At 38.0% G+C, this 15,646-nt stretch overlaps 1 protein-coding gene across 9 annotated transcripts in view; it reads right to left on the reverse strand.

The window, feature by feature from the left end:
- Positions 1–15,646, reverse strand: part of Map7 (microtubule associated protein 7) — a 175,748-nt gene that overhangs the window by 27,432 nt on the left and 132,670 nt on the right. For 7 of the 9 annotated variants that reach the window (XM_058581462.1, XM_058581474.1, XM_058581452.1 and 4 more), the window contains 4 exons: positions 14,041–14,204; positions 12,856–12,973; positions 8,769–8,879; positions 2,794–2,907 (listed from right to left, as the gene is read on the reverse strand). In XM_058581462.1, the coding sequence (XP_058437445.1) occupies positions 2,794–2,907; positions 8,769–8,879; positions 12,856–12,973; positions 14,041–14,204 (507 nt within the window). The remainder of the gene's footprint in view (positions 1–2,793; positions 2,908–8,768; positions 8,880–12,855; positions 12,974–14,040; positions 14,205–15,646) is intronic. The other 2 variants (XM_058581463.1, XM_058581468.1) reach the window with 1 other exon arrangement.

Below are 15,646 nucleotides of genomic sequence, written 5' to 3' on the forward strand. Positions count from 1 at the left end.
TAGTTATCAGTGAATTGTAATAGACTAGAAACTGTACTCTTTTTTTTTCATCATCTGAAAAAAGAATTCTATTTCTTCAGGATAAACTAAAATGTTTTGCATTCCCTTGGTTCTTAAAGCAATATGTGCATATCACATGGGAAACAACATAAAGCTTTACTTATGACCTTAACTTACTGTGAAGGATGGATTTGTGTTGTGAGGAAGGGAAGGAAAACCTCTTATAATTTTGTGCTTTTTTTTTCTTTATTTAAATCACAGGGGAAACTGTATGGAAATAATTTTTCTTTTTCTGCAGTATGGGGTGTTGAATCCAAGGGTGTTCTATCACTGAGCTACATCACACAGCCCCTCCTCTTTTTTTCTGTTTTGAACAGGGTCTCATTAAGTTGCTAAGGCTGGTAATAAGTGTGTATTAATTTAACCCATGCAAGATCTTCTATATGAAATAGTGGGTGCCAAGCAATGATAATACAGTTCAAGTGATTGAAGAGCAGCACAGAGAACAGAAAATTTGCATAATATAATATTAACACTGAAGGCCTACTGTATCTTCTAACCATTTTACATGTACCAGTTTCTTTAATTCTGAGTTCACTAGTCACATATATTTTAAATGTTCTCCACGTCCCCCCACCCCCCAAAACACACACACACACACACACACACACACACACACACGGAGAAGTCAACCTACAGTAATGGCTGCAAAGGAGAGGCATGAGACTTGGATTTTAATTCTCAATGGCTCTATTCCCTGTTTAGAGAGTCTGCAATCACCAAACACCCTAGAGGTCAGAACAGCAGTTTTAATCTACTAGTGTAACCCCTATTATGGATGTAGCTCATCCTTTTGCCAAAGGCAATTGAGAATAAGAGGAAGTCAAGAGACAAACTAAGATGGAAAGGCAGAAAAGAATAATCAATGAGATACATGGAAAAATAAGCGTAACAAAAAAAGTGTCTTTGGAAAGACAACTGGAAGACATATTTACATATAATTACAAATGGAAATTTTTGTAAAAATCAAGAGTTTTGATTCATTAAACATAAGCCACATCAATGCAAAAAGCGACAATGATCTATGGAATAGACTAACAAAACAGGTAACTCAGTAAGGCTATGTGCTATTACACACTTTAAAAAAAAAAGTATTTTTTGTTGAAAAGGAAAACAGAACAGCAGCAAAGTAAAGAGCCAATCTGCAGATAGAAAGCACCCTGACTGGGCGTAACAATGAAGAACAAGGTGGAAAGACAGGCGGGTGAGTAAATTGGGTGGAAAATGAGGAGATGGTGTTGGAAGGCTAGAGGAAGAGCTAAAGAATTGGCAAAAGTTAGTGATGACAGAAACAGCGAAGATAATTTTCTAGCTTTGAGGCAGTCTTTAAGCAGAGCATGACATACAATGTGGAGGTTTGGATGCATGATGGATGGTCATAAACTACGGAGATCCCATGAAGCAGGACAGAGAAGCAGTCTGACATGTTCTTCAACATGAAGAAAAGCTTTCATGACTTGTGAATCATAGGTATATACTATCTTGAGATCTACTATACTTTTCCTTCCAAAAAGTCTTAAATGTAGGACGACAGCTCCAAAAAAATTTTTTTTACAGGAAAAGAAAAAAAAAACCACTGTGGTCCAGCTGGTGATTGCACAGCCGGACACAAAACACCACATGGTTTTGAAGAGGGAGAGGTGAGCACATTTAAGATCTAGTCCAGCCACTTTCTAAGCAGCTCTGGTAAAAGTCTTTTATTGCAAGTACATTTGCTTTCCATGGGAGTTGGGAATGTCCATGCCTGCTCCCTAGACTGACTCCAGGGGTGCTATGAGAAGCAGAGTTGATGCTCATTAGCTCATTGGGCACTATAGATGAAAGACCCCATAAAGCACCAAGGATTATTACTGGTAAAGTTAGCTAATGCACATGAGTAGGCTGCAGAGATAAAGAATTTTTAAAGGTAATATTTGAAAGAGGGTACACAATTTCCTGAGTGTCAAAGATGAGGGCTAGATGGGTTACATAGATGTACCAACTGTACCCAAAGAGATTTGGGAAAATCTAAATCAACTCACCATGGGAGTAGTGATACCAAAAGCCTAATGTAGAATTTTCTTACCAATTACATGGAAGCTGTACACTAATTTCTCATTAAGTGAATGAGCCAATTGGCTCATTCAGCATGTTTTATATTTTAAAAAGTAGAGAATTATAATAGCCTGTTGTAGGTATGTTCTATATATTTTCAATGAATATGACTCTATAATTATATTCTGTACATGCTAATTATCCTTCTCCACAACTCTTTAGAGTTTGTAAGGGTTCTGTTCCTAGATTACACACAAGAGACTGGCAGGAAGGATAAGCAGTAACCACAGCCACATTACAAAGCTCTGTGCTTAAATCACAGGTCTGTGCTTTGATTTTATTCCTGAGTCCACGTATTGGTATTAAATATTAAATAATGTCTATCTTTGATCACATGCTGAGATACAGGGGTAGAAAGAATGGTAAGGGATACTTTTATTCTGGTAGCCTAAAGAGCAGAGCAAGCTGAAGCCATTTGACCAGAGGGGCTTCCTCTATCTGCCTGGTGACTGGTGTCCACATAAGATGCTAAGGTGGACAGTAAGAGGAAACAATGTCAGGGGCATGAAACCAACCTAACTAACAATTCCACCGGAGCAGAGGGAAGCACACATCAGGAAAAATAGAGGTAAGCAGTGCAGATAGGCTCTGCAAGGAGGACTTTACCTCACCAGGAGAGTTCCACCTGGACGGCTTTACCTGTGTCTCCAGACAAGGCTGCTGTGCTTTTACTTCTGGCCAGGAACGAGTGTGTGGGCGTCAGGAGTCTGTTAACAACGCTGCTTTCCCAGGGGCTGAGTTGCAGGCGGCGAGCTAAACGTCACCACATAAGCAAGATGTTAGAAGCATTCTTTCCAGGGTCAAGGGGGCGCACCACATCATACCTATCAGCTCCAAAGGCCTGGTCTTTGTGAGACACCAAGCTCTCCAGGGAGGACAGCTGGCCATAAGTCAGAGAAACAGAAACCATTTCCAAGAGTAGCAGCTGCTCCACAAAAGTGCTTCCACAAAGCTGTTCCACTAAGGTTAATTTTACAGTAGCCTCTTAAAAAGTTTAGTTGCAGATTTTGCCAATCACTCTCCTTTAGTAGTCAATAGGTCTCAAAACAGAAATATCATCCAACTACATTTGTTTTGACACGTATGAACAATTCCAGGGTAGACCTATCAGATGGACATCTGGATGGGCAATGGACTGATGGTACACACCTCAGCCACAGGGCTTCCTAAGTACCTTGAATAATAAATCCCAACAGAGCTGTTGGCAGGAATGAAAAACCAGATTTATACAAAATATAGAGAACACTCCCATTAGACTATGCTAGATTTCCATGAATCACTATGTGAACAACTGGAGGATGGGGTTAGATAAAATAAAATGAAGACTCATGCAAATTTCTGCATGGGACTCCTTCTGACCTTTCCATTCAGCAAGCCAGGTTTTTTCACATTCCTGTTTGGCAACAATATAAAAATTTTGGCTGAGGATTAAGGCTAAGGCTGAAGCAAGATAAAATGAAACAGAAAAGCCAAAATTCAACGTAAGCATAATCTTGACAATTAGTAGTGGGTGCCTGAAGAATCTCGAAAACAAAGTTAAAATAATGCAACAATATATGGCTTCACATTATCCTGGGGCCCAGCAAGGCCATGGTTAGGAAATGCATGCTAATTATAAGTTATTTACTTTGCTTTTATGTTAGCTTTCAATGATAGCACATGAAAATATAGAAGGTATTTTCCAAAAATACTAGTAAAGAAGTTTGCAAACTTCTACAAATAGCATTACATTCTAATCTGTTTTAGAATGCACCCTTAAGTCACTTGAAAGTCTTTGCCTGACAAGGTCACTTCTATTCATAAACCTCAGATGTAAGAATCCTTTGCCTCTGGAGCAGGTGTTTGGAAGGGCTCTTAAATTCTAGGAAATAATTTTTAGATAACAAAAGCCACATACTGCTAAGTATTGTTACTTTAAAATATTTGCTTCTATTTGGAAGGAAGAATCAACTTCCAGTCAGTTCCCTAATTACCTGATTTTATTTTAAAAAGAGTGACTATTTTGATGAAAGCTCTAGTGAATTTAAGAATTAGTGAATTATTCATTGGATTTTCTGTTTTTTAGAAGTCTTTTTGGTAAAATTAATTATTATCTGGCATTAAGACGTTAATGAAAACGATCTGCTATAGAAATTGCAATCGTTAAAGTTAGTAGAAAACACCATGGGGAAGTACTATCATCAACTAGTAGGGTAGTGAGAGTGTAATGTAACAACAAAATAGGATAATGCAACCTAAAATTAGAACACACTCTCAGAATAAAAGCAATGGAAGAAAAGGGATTATGATTAATTAAAAATCTTTGACAGAACTATATGTTCAATGGATGGAAAAGGAAAGAAAGATGAACACTTCCTTTTCTTAGAAAAACTATTGAATGCCTGTAGCTTAAAATTGCAGAGATGAAGGATGATGGAAAAGATGTCTTTTTCTCTTTTCTCCATTAAGAAGTTCAATTACTCTACTTCTTTGAGTCTCTAGGGCATCAATGACAGAATTTGCTTCAAATTAAGATCATTATGAGACCACTTTAACTTTGATGTAAAGCAAATCTTAACACTTTGAATGAAAGATGGTGCTAGAGGAATCAGGCTTCAACATGTACCACACTCACACCTACTGCCTTCCAGAGGAGAGATAACCTTGTAGTAGGTGCTCACAAAGGACAGTTAGTTCATTGTTCTTTTCCACCTACAGAGTCCTGATTTTAAGATTAAAAAGCTGAAGAGGCATTGACACTTATGGAACTCTATGGTATTGGCCCTATTTAAACACTTAAATTTTGATATATATATTTTATATATTAGGAGGAGGAAAACTAAATGTTATATGAAGTCTTTTATATTTTAAATATTAGCAATCAATTTTAATTAAAGCAAGAAAAAGCACTGTTCAGGTTAAATATAACAATGCTCTGGGCAGAATTTGGCTTGAGGTCCACTAATGTGTCCTCTGATTTATTCTAGGGGGAACGTGTATTGACTAATTTTAAGCAAAGAGTAGGCAATTTCATTCTTATTCTGTTCAAACTTTCCATTGTTCTTTTTTGAACTGGTTAAGTGGGTAGCTTAAAAGTGATATATAGGGGCTGGGGGTGGGCTCAGTGGCAGAGTGCTTGCCTAGCATGGGTGAGGCACTGGGTTTGATCTTCAGCACCACATAAAAAATAAACAAACAAAAATAAAGGCATTGTGTCCACCTACAACAACAACAAAAAAATTAAAAAAGTGACATACACTGGCTTTGGGGGTTTGTTTTGTACTGGGATTGAACCCAAGGGTGCTTTACCATCTTGCTACATCCTCATTTTTGTTTTTTGATGCAGGGTCTTGCTAAATTTCTGCGGCTGTCCCTGAACTTGCGATTCTCCTATCTCAGTCTCCTGAGTGGCTGGGATTACAGCTGTGCCCCACCATGAGTGGCTCCAGGTGATATGTACTTTTAATGGAAATATATCAACATTCTGTAGCAATTATAGAAATCTTTAATAATCAGTTTTCCTTAAAGCCAGGTAGTCTTCTCAGTCCATGTAACGCTAGATTCAGATAATCAAAGCATTTCAAAAATCTATAGGACATAGGTACAGACCTGTGACTGGCTTCTACTAGCTTTGGAGCGCCTATGAAAATACATTTGGGGAAATGTCTATTTATTAAATGATATGACAATGTTTCAATATATTTAATAACCAATAGAACTGTTAGGATGCATTTCAGTTGACAATCAGTCTTGTTGTCTTCAGATCCTCATTTTAAATCAGTTTTAAGACTGAGAAGCATATAACCTCTTGACATATTTGTCTACAAAGGTTTCTAATTTATTAATTCAGTATGTGTGTGTTTGTGAGTGTGTGTGTGTGTATGTATTTTTATTTATATATATATTTATATATTTCCTTTCTTCCTTCCTTCCTTCCTTCCTTCCTTCCTTCCTTCCTTCTTTCTTTCTTTCTTTCTTTCTGTATGCGGGAATTGAACTCAGTGGCACTTTACCACTGAGCTACATCCCAGCCTTTTATTTTGAGGCAGGGTCTTACTAAGTTGCTGAGGCTGCCCTTGAACTTGCAGTCCTCCTGCCTCAGCCTCCTGAGTCACTGGGACTATAGGCATGTGTCACTGTGCCCGGCAATAAGCATGCTTTTTAATGAGATAATAAGGCATAACTTCAAAAAAGGGTAACAGATAAGAAATATTTATAAATCAGAGAAATTCAAACTCAAAATAACTTCTATTCTTACTGAAAGACCCTAAGCTTCTCACTATCCAAATGTGGGTTTTGTTAAACAAAACAAACAATTTTTTATACCCTAGAAAGCCCTTCTAGGCATCTCTGATCAGGTAGGCCAGGAACTCATTTACAGTTTTTGTTTTTTGAAAAGCAGGCAGAGAAGCAAAACTCTCAAATTCAGTGCTCTCCCTCTGCTTCTCCTAGCACAGCTTAATGTTCAGCTTTCTCGTCCTGCACCAGGATTCAAGGAGCAGTTTCCTGGCCCCAGATGTAAACTGGTTATTGAACGTTCGTTTACCCTGGTGTCTTAATTCCAATTCTTTTTTTCTTTGTACTGGGGATTGAACCCGAAACACTTTGCTGCTGAGCTATATCCCCAGCTCTTTTTAGTTTTAATTTTGAGACGGGGGCTTACTAGATAATTTCTAACATATCTAAAGAAAAAAAGCACAGAAGTAACCTCAGGAAGGACACCCAGGAAGGGGGAGAACTGCAGACACAACATAGCAGCTGCACAGTAAGGAGCTGGGGACTTCATTCTAATCACTCTTCTACAGTAATTAGCCTGTGGGACATTAAGTCAGGCTCTCAACCCCTGAGAGAATATTACCCCAACTGCTGCACATGATCTAGGCACAGATGATCTAGGTAATATGGTTTCTAAGATATTATCTTAAGACTATCCAATTAGTTACTATCATACAGAATCCATAAGATATCATCTTATTTCTAATCAAGAAAGACAATTCAGCATTGTCATTCCACAGAGATGTGGACAGGACATTGACCAGTTTACTACCCGTCTCAATCCTCACTTTAATTTTGCAAGTAAGTCAGGCTTAAGATAAAAGTACTATAAAATCCTGATTGTGGGACTGGGGATGTGGCTCAGTGATTAAGCACTCCTGGGTTCAATCCCTGGCACCAAAAAAGTATGAAGTTAAACAGCTCATAATGTGACCCATTCCAAAGGTGAATAGACAAGTATAAGAATAGCATTCAGTGTTCTATTTTACATTACATTAAGGGAACAAGTTTGAAAATAAAGGATATTTGTGAAAGACATTTTATTTATTTATTTATTTAGTTAGTTGGTTAGCAGTACTGGGGACTGAACCCAGGGGCTTTTTACCACTGAACTACATCCTCAGTCCTTTCTATTTTTTATTTTGAGATAGGATGTTGCCAAGTTGCTGAGGCTGGCCTTGCTCTCCTGCCTCAGCTTCCCAAATTACTGGGGTTACAGACATGTGCCACCATGCCCAGCTAAGAAAATTTAATTAACACTTTAACACAAAAGGCCCCTAATTTGACTGTATGTCTAATTTTTTTAAAGGAAAGGTTTTGGTTAGAAAGGAAAGAATAGGAAGTTGTTCCAACATTTATCACTTTATGAGATTAATTATGAAGTAACATCAACACTCATAATATTATACATTACAATAATACCATAACAACTTTTATACAATACAAAATATATGAATACACATACACACATACAGAACATGCACACGTTACATTTTTTAAAGATTATAAACACTGAAACTTTCCCAGTTTCTTCATAAAGTACTTGAGGTAACCATAATTTGTAATTTTTAACAATTATGTGCTTTTATACTGCACAGTAATTCTTTGGTTTTATTTAAAATCATTTTAGCCACATAAAACAAGTAGCTTATCTTAAAAGCTTATTGTTCCTTCCATGATGTATGAAAAATAAAACTTTTACTTTATAAATAATTCAACATTCATGTACTGTAAATCCATAGGATGAATAAAACTTAAAACCAAGATGTTAACTGAAGGATTATATGATTACTGAACTTTTCAGGAGGCTGTAATGATGATGATATTGTTGAATTTGGGTCAAATCCCCAGGAGTAAATGAATGAGTACCAAAAACCAATCACACACATAAGAAAGGCATGCTTGGTTAAGTGGGAAATAAATAGCAAAATGAAATCTACCAACGTGAATCATTTAAAGTTTCCTTTGGAAAGTCAGAGCCTGGAATTCCCAAGGTACAGATGAAAAGCCATAGACAATATGATTGAAGTAAAAGAAATGTTCATAACAAAGACCATTTGCATTTTGGTGGATAAGTGGGTGATTTCTGGAGTTGTAAACTCATCTACTAAAAAGTTGAGAGCAGCACCGATTTCATCACTGCTAAATGCAATCATTCAGCCACGTTCTAAAATGAGAAAGTTCTTGTCGCAAGGAAAATTCTGTTCAGCCGTTTATTGCTTTTTTACTCTGTTTTTTTCTTCCTATTTAAGAAACGTAGGGAAAGCAACTTCAGATGCTTATTTTCATCTGTAAACATCCAGAAAAAAAAGCATTAAGTAAATAACATAACACTTTTTTTGTTTTCCTTTTGACTGTACCTCTATCTGGAGAATTTAGTAAAGTTGCAGATGAGGAGGAGAGCCGCTTGCTAATGACGGGATCAACATGTTTCGAAAGATTCATGGTGGAAACTGACCTCCTGTCTGGATCTAAAACAAATGGAGATAATGCTAATTGACAGCCAGCATGCAGGATTGCAATTTTCCTAGCTCACTGAAGGAAGGAGAAACTAGCATTGAATGCTTTCAGCTCTATTTCTAGATCTTTCATAATAGCACAGTTTTCTAAGTGGACAAGCTAAAGGTAACTTAAAGGCTTGAAATAAAATTCATTTTTTTTTCTTACAGAATAAATATTCAGTGCACCAGTTTGAAACTCAAGGATACTGTTATAACAAGTGAATGAAGACAAAAGGAGGGCCAATAAAGGGCTATGAAAATAACAGACTATGAAGCAAAAAGAGGACCATAAAGTGAATGGCTTAATCATTTCTGAAGGTAGGAACGATGGGGTGGTGATGGTGCTGGTAAAATATACTGCAAACACTGGGAAAAAACACAGCAGATTCTGTTTAGCTGTTGATGCTTTTTTAAACAAACAAACAAACAAAACAAAACAAAACAAAACAAAAAAACCAGCCAGGCATTACAGTTCATTAAAGAAGAAAGGTTTTAAGAACAAGAAAGACAAAGAAATGCTCTTGGTGTGGAAAGGATGGCCATACATCCTTTCTTTCATAAAGGTCTACGAATAACCACACTTTAGTGCCCCATGAGCTTAGTGTGGCCTACAAATGGATAATCAGGGCAAAAACTTGCCCAACAAAATCAACAGCAATGTAATTAAAATAAGAATCTTTGTAAGCTGATAAGTATTATTGTTCATCCTGCAAATAATTTAAAAATAATTCTTAACAGTTCAAGTCAAAAGGGAAGTAGCTACATAAAAGACAAAAATCAGCTCTGTTAAACTGCTGCTGGTACAGTGGAACCAAGTTGTAATCATGCTTGTCAGCACAAGTTATATTCCCCAAATAATATTACCTATAATAAAAGTCTAAAAATCTCATCATAAATGTGTCCAGGAGGAAAGTGTATGTTCTGATCTAAAATAATTTAAGTTAAAGAAGTTTTGTTGTGTTTTATTTTCTACTGTTGGAAACTAAAACTAAAGCAGACCCTTCAAAACTCAGTTCCCATTGGTCTAATGAACTGCGGCAGTAACACTGTGCAAAAAACTTCCCCCCAAGGAATAAGTTTTTGACTATTATGGATGATGTACTGGTGATAAGCAAGTCTTCCATTAGCATCTCATATTTCTTTTCTTGGTAAAGGGAATTGAACCTAGAGGTGTTCTACCACTGAGCCACATCCTCAACCCTTTATTAATTCTGAGACAGGGTCTAAGTTGCATAGACCTTGCTAAGTTGCTGAGGCTGGTCTGGAACTTGTGATCCTCCTGCCTCAACCTCCTGAGCTGCTGGGATTATAGGCATGTGCCACCACACCTGGCTATGGATTTCTATTTTCAACTGGGATTTATTCATATGGTTGAAATGATTTTATTAAAAAAAAGACATCAAACACCATTTCTGTGTCTTACATTTACACTTAACTGTAAATGTAAGTGGGGTTCTTGGGGCTGTCCCAATGATGACAACATTTAGGGAAAACATTAAAAGGAACATCCTCATGATGGGCACAAGGAAGGAGAATGAAAGTCACTTCCAGGTGATTCGATAGCAACATATTTTCTGGTACTGCTCTTTATACAATAAGCTTCAGTTGGAGGGAAATTATGTCATATGCATGCCTATCTTCAGGCAGATTCTCCATAGTGCATTAAAAAATTCACTTCTGTTTCAGAGTAAAAGGAAAAAATTAGCTAGACTAGGTCTTCCTATCCCTCCAAAATGCTGTGAGTGGTAAAATATCTAATGGTTAAAATTACTGAACTATGCCATGAATGTATTTTCTGACTTGATATGTAAGACAACTTTTATTAATTTATTTTTCTCACTGAACAAAAAAATTCACAAAAGGATTTATAATGAATCAGTTTTCAAAAGGATAAAATTTTTAGACTGGTGCTAATAGATGTGCTAGCAGTTGTATAAGACACTAATTTTCATGCAGACAGGCTCTAGGATCTGTCTGTCGGTCAGTAAATACTGAGGAGGCGTCCTACCTCAGGCATTGCCATAAAAGTGAAGTGTATTTGGAATGAGACCCAGCTGTTGCTCTCCAGATCAAGCTCTAGTCTCTAAGAACTTCAGCAAATTCCAATTATTTTTAGACAAACGTCTGTGTTCAAATAGAGCAGTAATTTGCTCTAATTCACAGCTCTTATAAAAATAGATTTTATCTAACAGTTCACAAATGCAGCACCAGTTTATTTTGTTCTAAGTGGCAGAAAAAAAGGTCATATTTTAACTTCTGAGTGTGGAAGCAAGAATTAAGGCTAAGAAGCTTTATTTTACCTCAAAAATGTTGGACAAATCTATTAACAGGGTGGATTTCTGTCAAACATGTGTAAAGCATGAAGCCAAGTTAAAAAACAAATAAGATTCTAAAAAATATGCCATGACAATTTTTTTCTGCATGGAATATATATGCAAAACTCTCCCTAGAATGAAACATCACATGTAAATGATCTCTATGGTCACAAATTTGATATGTGCTCCACCAAATACCACAGGGTGGTGAAGAACAAAGGGGGAGAAGTGCTTTTGAATTTGTTTCACTGTTATGGGACAGTAAACTATGGTGATGTTCATCAAAGGATTACAGAAGATACACAGAACATTTGGAATGAAACAGAAGAGAACAAACAAATAAAACTTCATAGTTACTTAGATAAAACTGCAAGTGGTTACAGTAGTAAGGAAAGAGGGTGTGGAGAGCTAAACTGGATGTACTTTGGTCCCAGATAATTTTTTGGCTAAATTCAAATTTTTTTCTTTTTTTAAAATTTTGGATTGTGCTGGGAATTTAACCCAGGACCTCGAGCATGCTAGTCAAGCCCACTACCACTGAGCTATATCTCCAGCCTTGAAAAAAACATTTTTAAAAGATTTTATCCAAAATGGTCATTTGAAGAGAAAGCAAACATGCCACATGTAATTATTTCAACACCTTTAAGTCACCTGAGTCATATTACCACACTTAAGAAATGCTGTGCCAATCCCAGATGAGGTCTATGCAGGAGGACAGCAAGCATGCATTATGACTACATAGTGATGGCTCAGCTATCAATAGACCGGCCCTAGGGCTGCGGTGCCAGCTACAGTCAGGCAGTCAGCAATCACAGGGATGTTTGTACCAGATTTTCTAGTACCACCCAAAGCTGTGAAGTGGTGGTCGAGGCCTGCTAAATCGAGAAAGGTGAATGATGACTCAACAAAACCACCTGGGGACAGAACGTTAAGACATGATTTTCAAAGTAAAATAAATAAATAAATAAATAGACACAAATGAACAAGAACTGAAATACTATGTAAAATTCAAGGTGTGTTGAATTTACAGTACAAGCATAAAGCCTTTCACTAAGTCTAATTTTGGTATGATCTCATGTTCATTGAAGGAAGAAATAGCTTAGACATCTACTACTATTTCTAACTTTTCTTAAGACAGCTGCATACTTTCTGTCAAAGAATTAGTGTGGTGTACACTTTAGGGTCAGAATGCACAAACTCAGTGTCAATTTTGATCTGTATTACTATGATTCTTCTAGAGAAAAAGATAAAATGGGTTAACTTACTCCATAAAAAATATAGGTTAACTTACTCCATAAAAGATATGCATTAACTTGCTCCATAATCCTTGTAACACTCATGCAAATAAATGACTAAAACAAAGTCAAGACTAGTTAGTTTTAGTAACGTTGAACAGATTCTTCTTTAAGGAATTTTGTAACACATGAGAAAAGTAGTTCATGTTAAGGGACAAGACCTTATCTTCTTACCTCCATCACCCTCTTATCCTCAGAGGAAGATTTAATGACAGTTTAATGATTTCAGAAGGATTTTTTGTTTTGCAAACAGATTTAGAAAAAAGAAGCATATGCACTTTTACCATCCAGGGAAAGAACAAAAAGGATGCTTTAAAGTGGCCTCTGGGTGTTTACCTGCACTGTGGATGCCAGAGCTCCCTTGGAGGGAGCCTCCCCACGACCACCTATTAGGCTTCTGCCTTGGCTTCTGGCTCCTTTCCATTGTACGTCGTACAACTGCTTCATGGCGTTCCTGAAATGGAACAGAGGAGCCAGCGGTTAGATTCAACCAGATTGTTTGAAATTTTTACAACTTAAGCAGAGTGGAGTGAGGGGTACTACCTAACCCTCCATGCCACCACTCCTAAGCTACTTGCTGATGTCTACACCTTGCCTGAAAGTAGGAATATCATAAAGCCCTTGATATACAGCAGGAACTCAAATATCCTTGCTTCTTGGTGTGATGCTGTTCTCTACACACTCAGTCCTGGCAGTGTATGTCTGGGCTTTAAATGGATGCTTAAAAGATACACTAACACTCCCCCCCCCCCCCAGTGCAAGAGATCAAACCTAGGGCCTTGAATATGTTGAACAAGCACTGTATGACTCCGCTTTATCCCCAGCCCCCTGTTATCTCATTTTAAATTTTTGTACTAAACTGAACCCGGGGCCACTTTACTACTGAGCTACATCCCCAGCCCTTTAAAAAATCTTATTTTGAGACAAGTTCTCATTAAGTTGCCCAGGTAGGCCTTGAACTTGTGATCCTCCTGTCTTAGCTTCCCCAGTATCTGGAATTATAGGTGTACACCACTGTGCCTGGCTGGTACCATATTTTAAAAAAGGAGTTCCGAATCTAAGGATGTACATAATCCTGAGTCCACAAATCAGTGAGCTATATAATCTGTGTGACTTCACCATTCTGAATCTCAATTTCCATTTGTGCAAAAACAGATATTAAGGTAAGGTTAAGTAATGATTAAATGAGACATCTATATGAAGATGGTTATAAATGGTTAGGCCCTACTGAAACCCAATTATTTGGAGTATTCTTAACACTTCAGGACAGATGAGATGAACTGAACATTAATAAATCAGAGGTGGAGACCAGAGAAACGGGGCTTTTCAAGTTCCCATGGCAATAATAACCGCCCATTCTCCACCTGCTTCCCACACTCCACCCTCCCTAGCACCTTGGCCACAGGTACCGCTGATTACTTGGAAACCAGTGCATCCCAGCACCTGACTGCAAAGCTCCACAGAAGTGCACAGCATCTTGCAAACAGGAACCTCCCATGTCCTTCCCGGAGGGGCGCTCACCTTGTCCTCCTCCAGCCTCTGCCTCCGCTTCTCCTCCACCGCAGCCCTCCTGCGCTCCTCCTTCAGCCGCTGCTCCTCCAGCTTCTTCTTCCGCTCTTCCAAGTGCTTTTCATAGTGCTGTCTGGCTCGCTCTTCTTTTTCTAACCATATGATTTCTCGTGCGGCTACATGGGGCAAAACGGAGATCCAACACAGGCAGGTTTAAACCGCGAATTGTAAGGCTGAGCGGTCTACATTTAACAAACATGGGTCTTGCACTGACCAAGTCTAGCCTTGCTTTCCTCAGATTCCCAAGAAGAGCATACTACAAGTGCCCTTAGTTTTCAGGATAATTTAATATGCCAACAAGGAGGTCAGAGAAGATGCATTGAATTCTACCCTGAGGGAACCCACATGCTCTGGGTTTAATCTTTAAATTGACAGAATGCCCTCAAAATCAATAGTACAATCTGTCCATTTTCTTAAAAAATGTGATATCATCTAGTCTAGGACTACATTTCTTTCAACATAGCTTTGGTATTCTGGAAGAATTAAAAGGATGTGGGAGAAAATACTTAAATAAAAAAGGATATATTAAGTGCCTCAAAGGTTTATCACACTGTCAGCAATGCCACCTGAGGCACCAGGTAGGCAGCTGACCTGGTGTCTGAGGAGCTCATGATGTACTTACATAACACCTAAGCCTATCCACAGCCAGGTGAAAAGTACTATTCAAAAAACACTGTTCAGGTATGGAGTGGCAGCACAACCCTGTAATCCCTGCCACTTTGGAGGCTGAGGCAGGAGGATCACAAGTTCAAGGTAAGCCTCAGCAATACAAGCAAGACCCTGTCTTAAAATCAAATGAAAATGAAAAGGCTTGGGATGGTAGCTTAGTGGCATAGCACTTGCCTAGCTTGCTCAAGGCCCTGGGTTTCATCCCAGATACCATGAACAAAATAAAAACACTGTTCAACAATGGGGCCATGCATGGTGACACGTGCCTGTAATCCCAGTGACTTGGAAGGCTGAGGCAGGAGGATCACAGATTCAAGGTCAACCTCAGAAATTTAGTGAGACCCTGGCTCAAAATAAAATATAAATAAAAAGGGCTGGGGATAGAGCTCAGCAGTAAAAGCTTCCCTGGGGTAAATCCCAGGAAGTAAGGAAGGAGGAAGGAAGGAAGGAAGGAAGGAAGGAAGGAAGGAAGGAAGACTGTAGGCAAAAGTGTCCATACAAAATTTAGAGCATAAATCTTATGGCATATAAATAAAAAATGTTGCTTTTTAAAAGACAAAATAGAAATTCAGAATATTTCTGATAGCACATTCTGATAGCATTAACTCCTTCCAAAGTTAATCATTTGAGGACACAAATCTACTAAAAAAGATCTGAAGTAACTTCAGCAGAAAGAAAAGGCAACAAATCTGAGGTGAATTGTCCTTCTAACATTCTGCTGGTACATGGGGAGAGCTGGGACTGGCACATGAGAGGCCTGGTTTTCCAAACAGCCAAGTGATGGACAGATGTGTCCATTTAGATTTCAGTCTTCTCTTGCTTTGGATGAGGTAACTCATCTTCTAAGTTCCTCCCAATTTATTTTGTGTGTTGGGGGGCAGGTACTGGG

This window comes from Marmota monax, unplaced genomic scaffold, assembly GCF_021218885.2.
Source record: "Marmota monax isolate L192 unplaced genomic scaffold, Marmota_monax_Labrador192_F-V1.1 WCK01_AAM20220418_F8-fsc00030, whole genome shotgun sequence".
NCBI lineage: Eukaryota > Metazoa > Chordata > Mammalia > Rodentia > Sciuridae > Marmota > Marmota monax.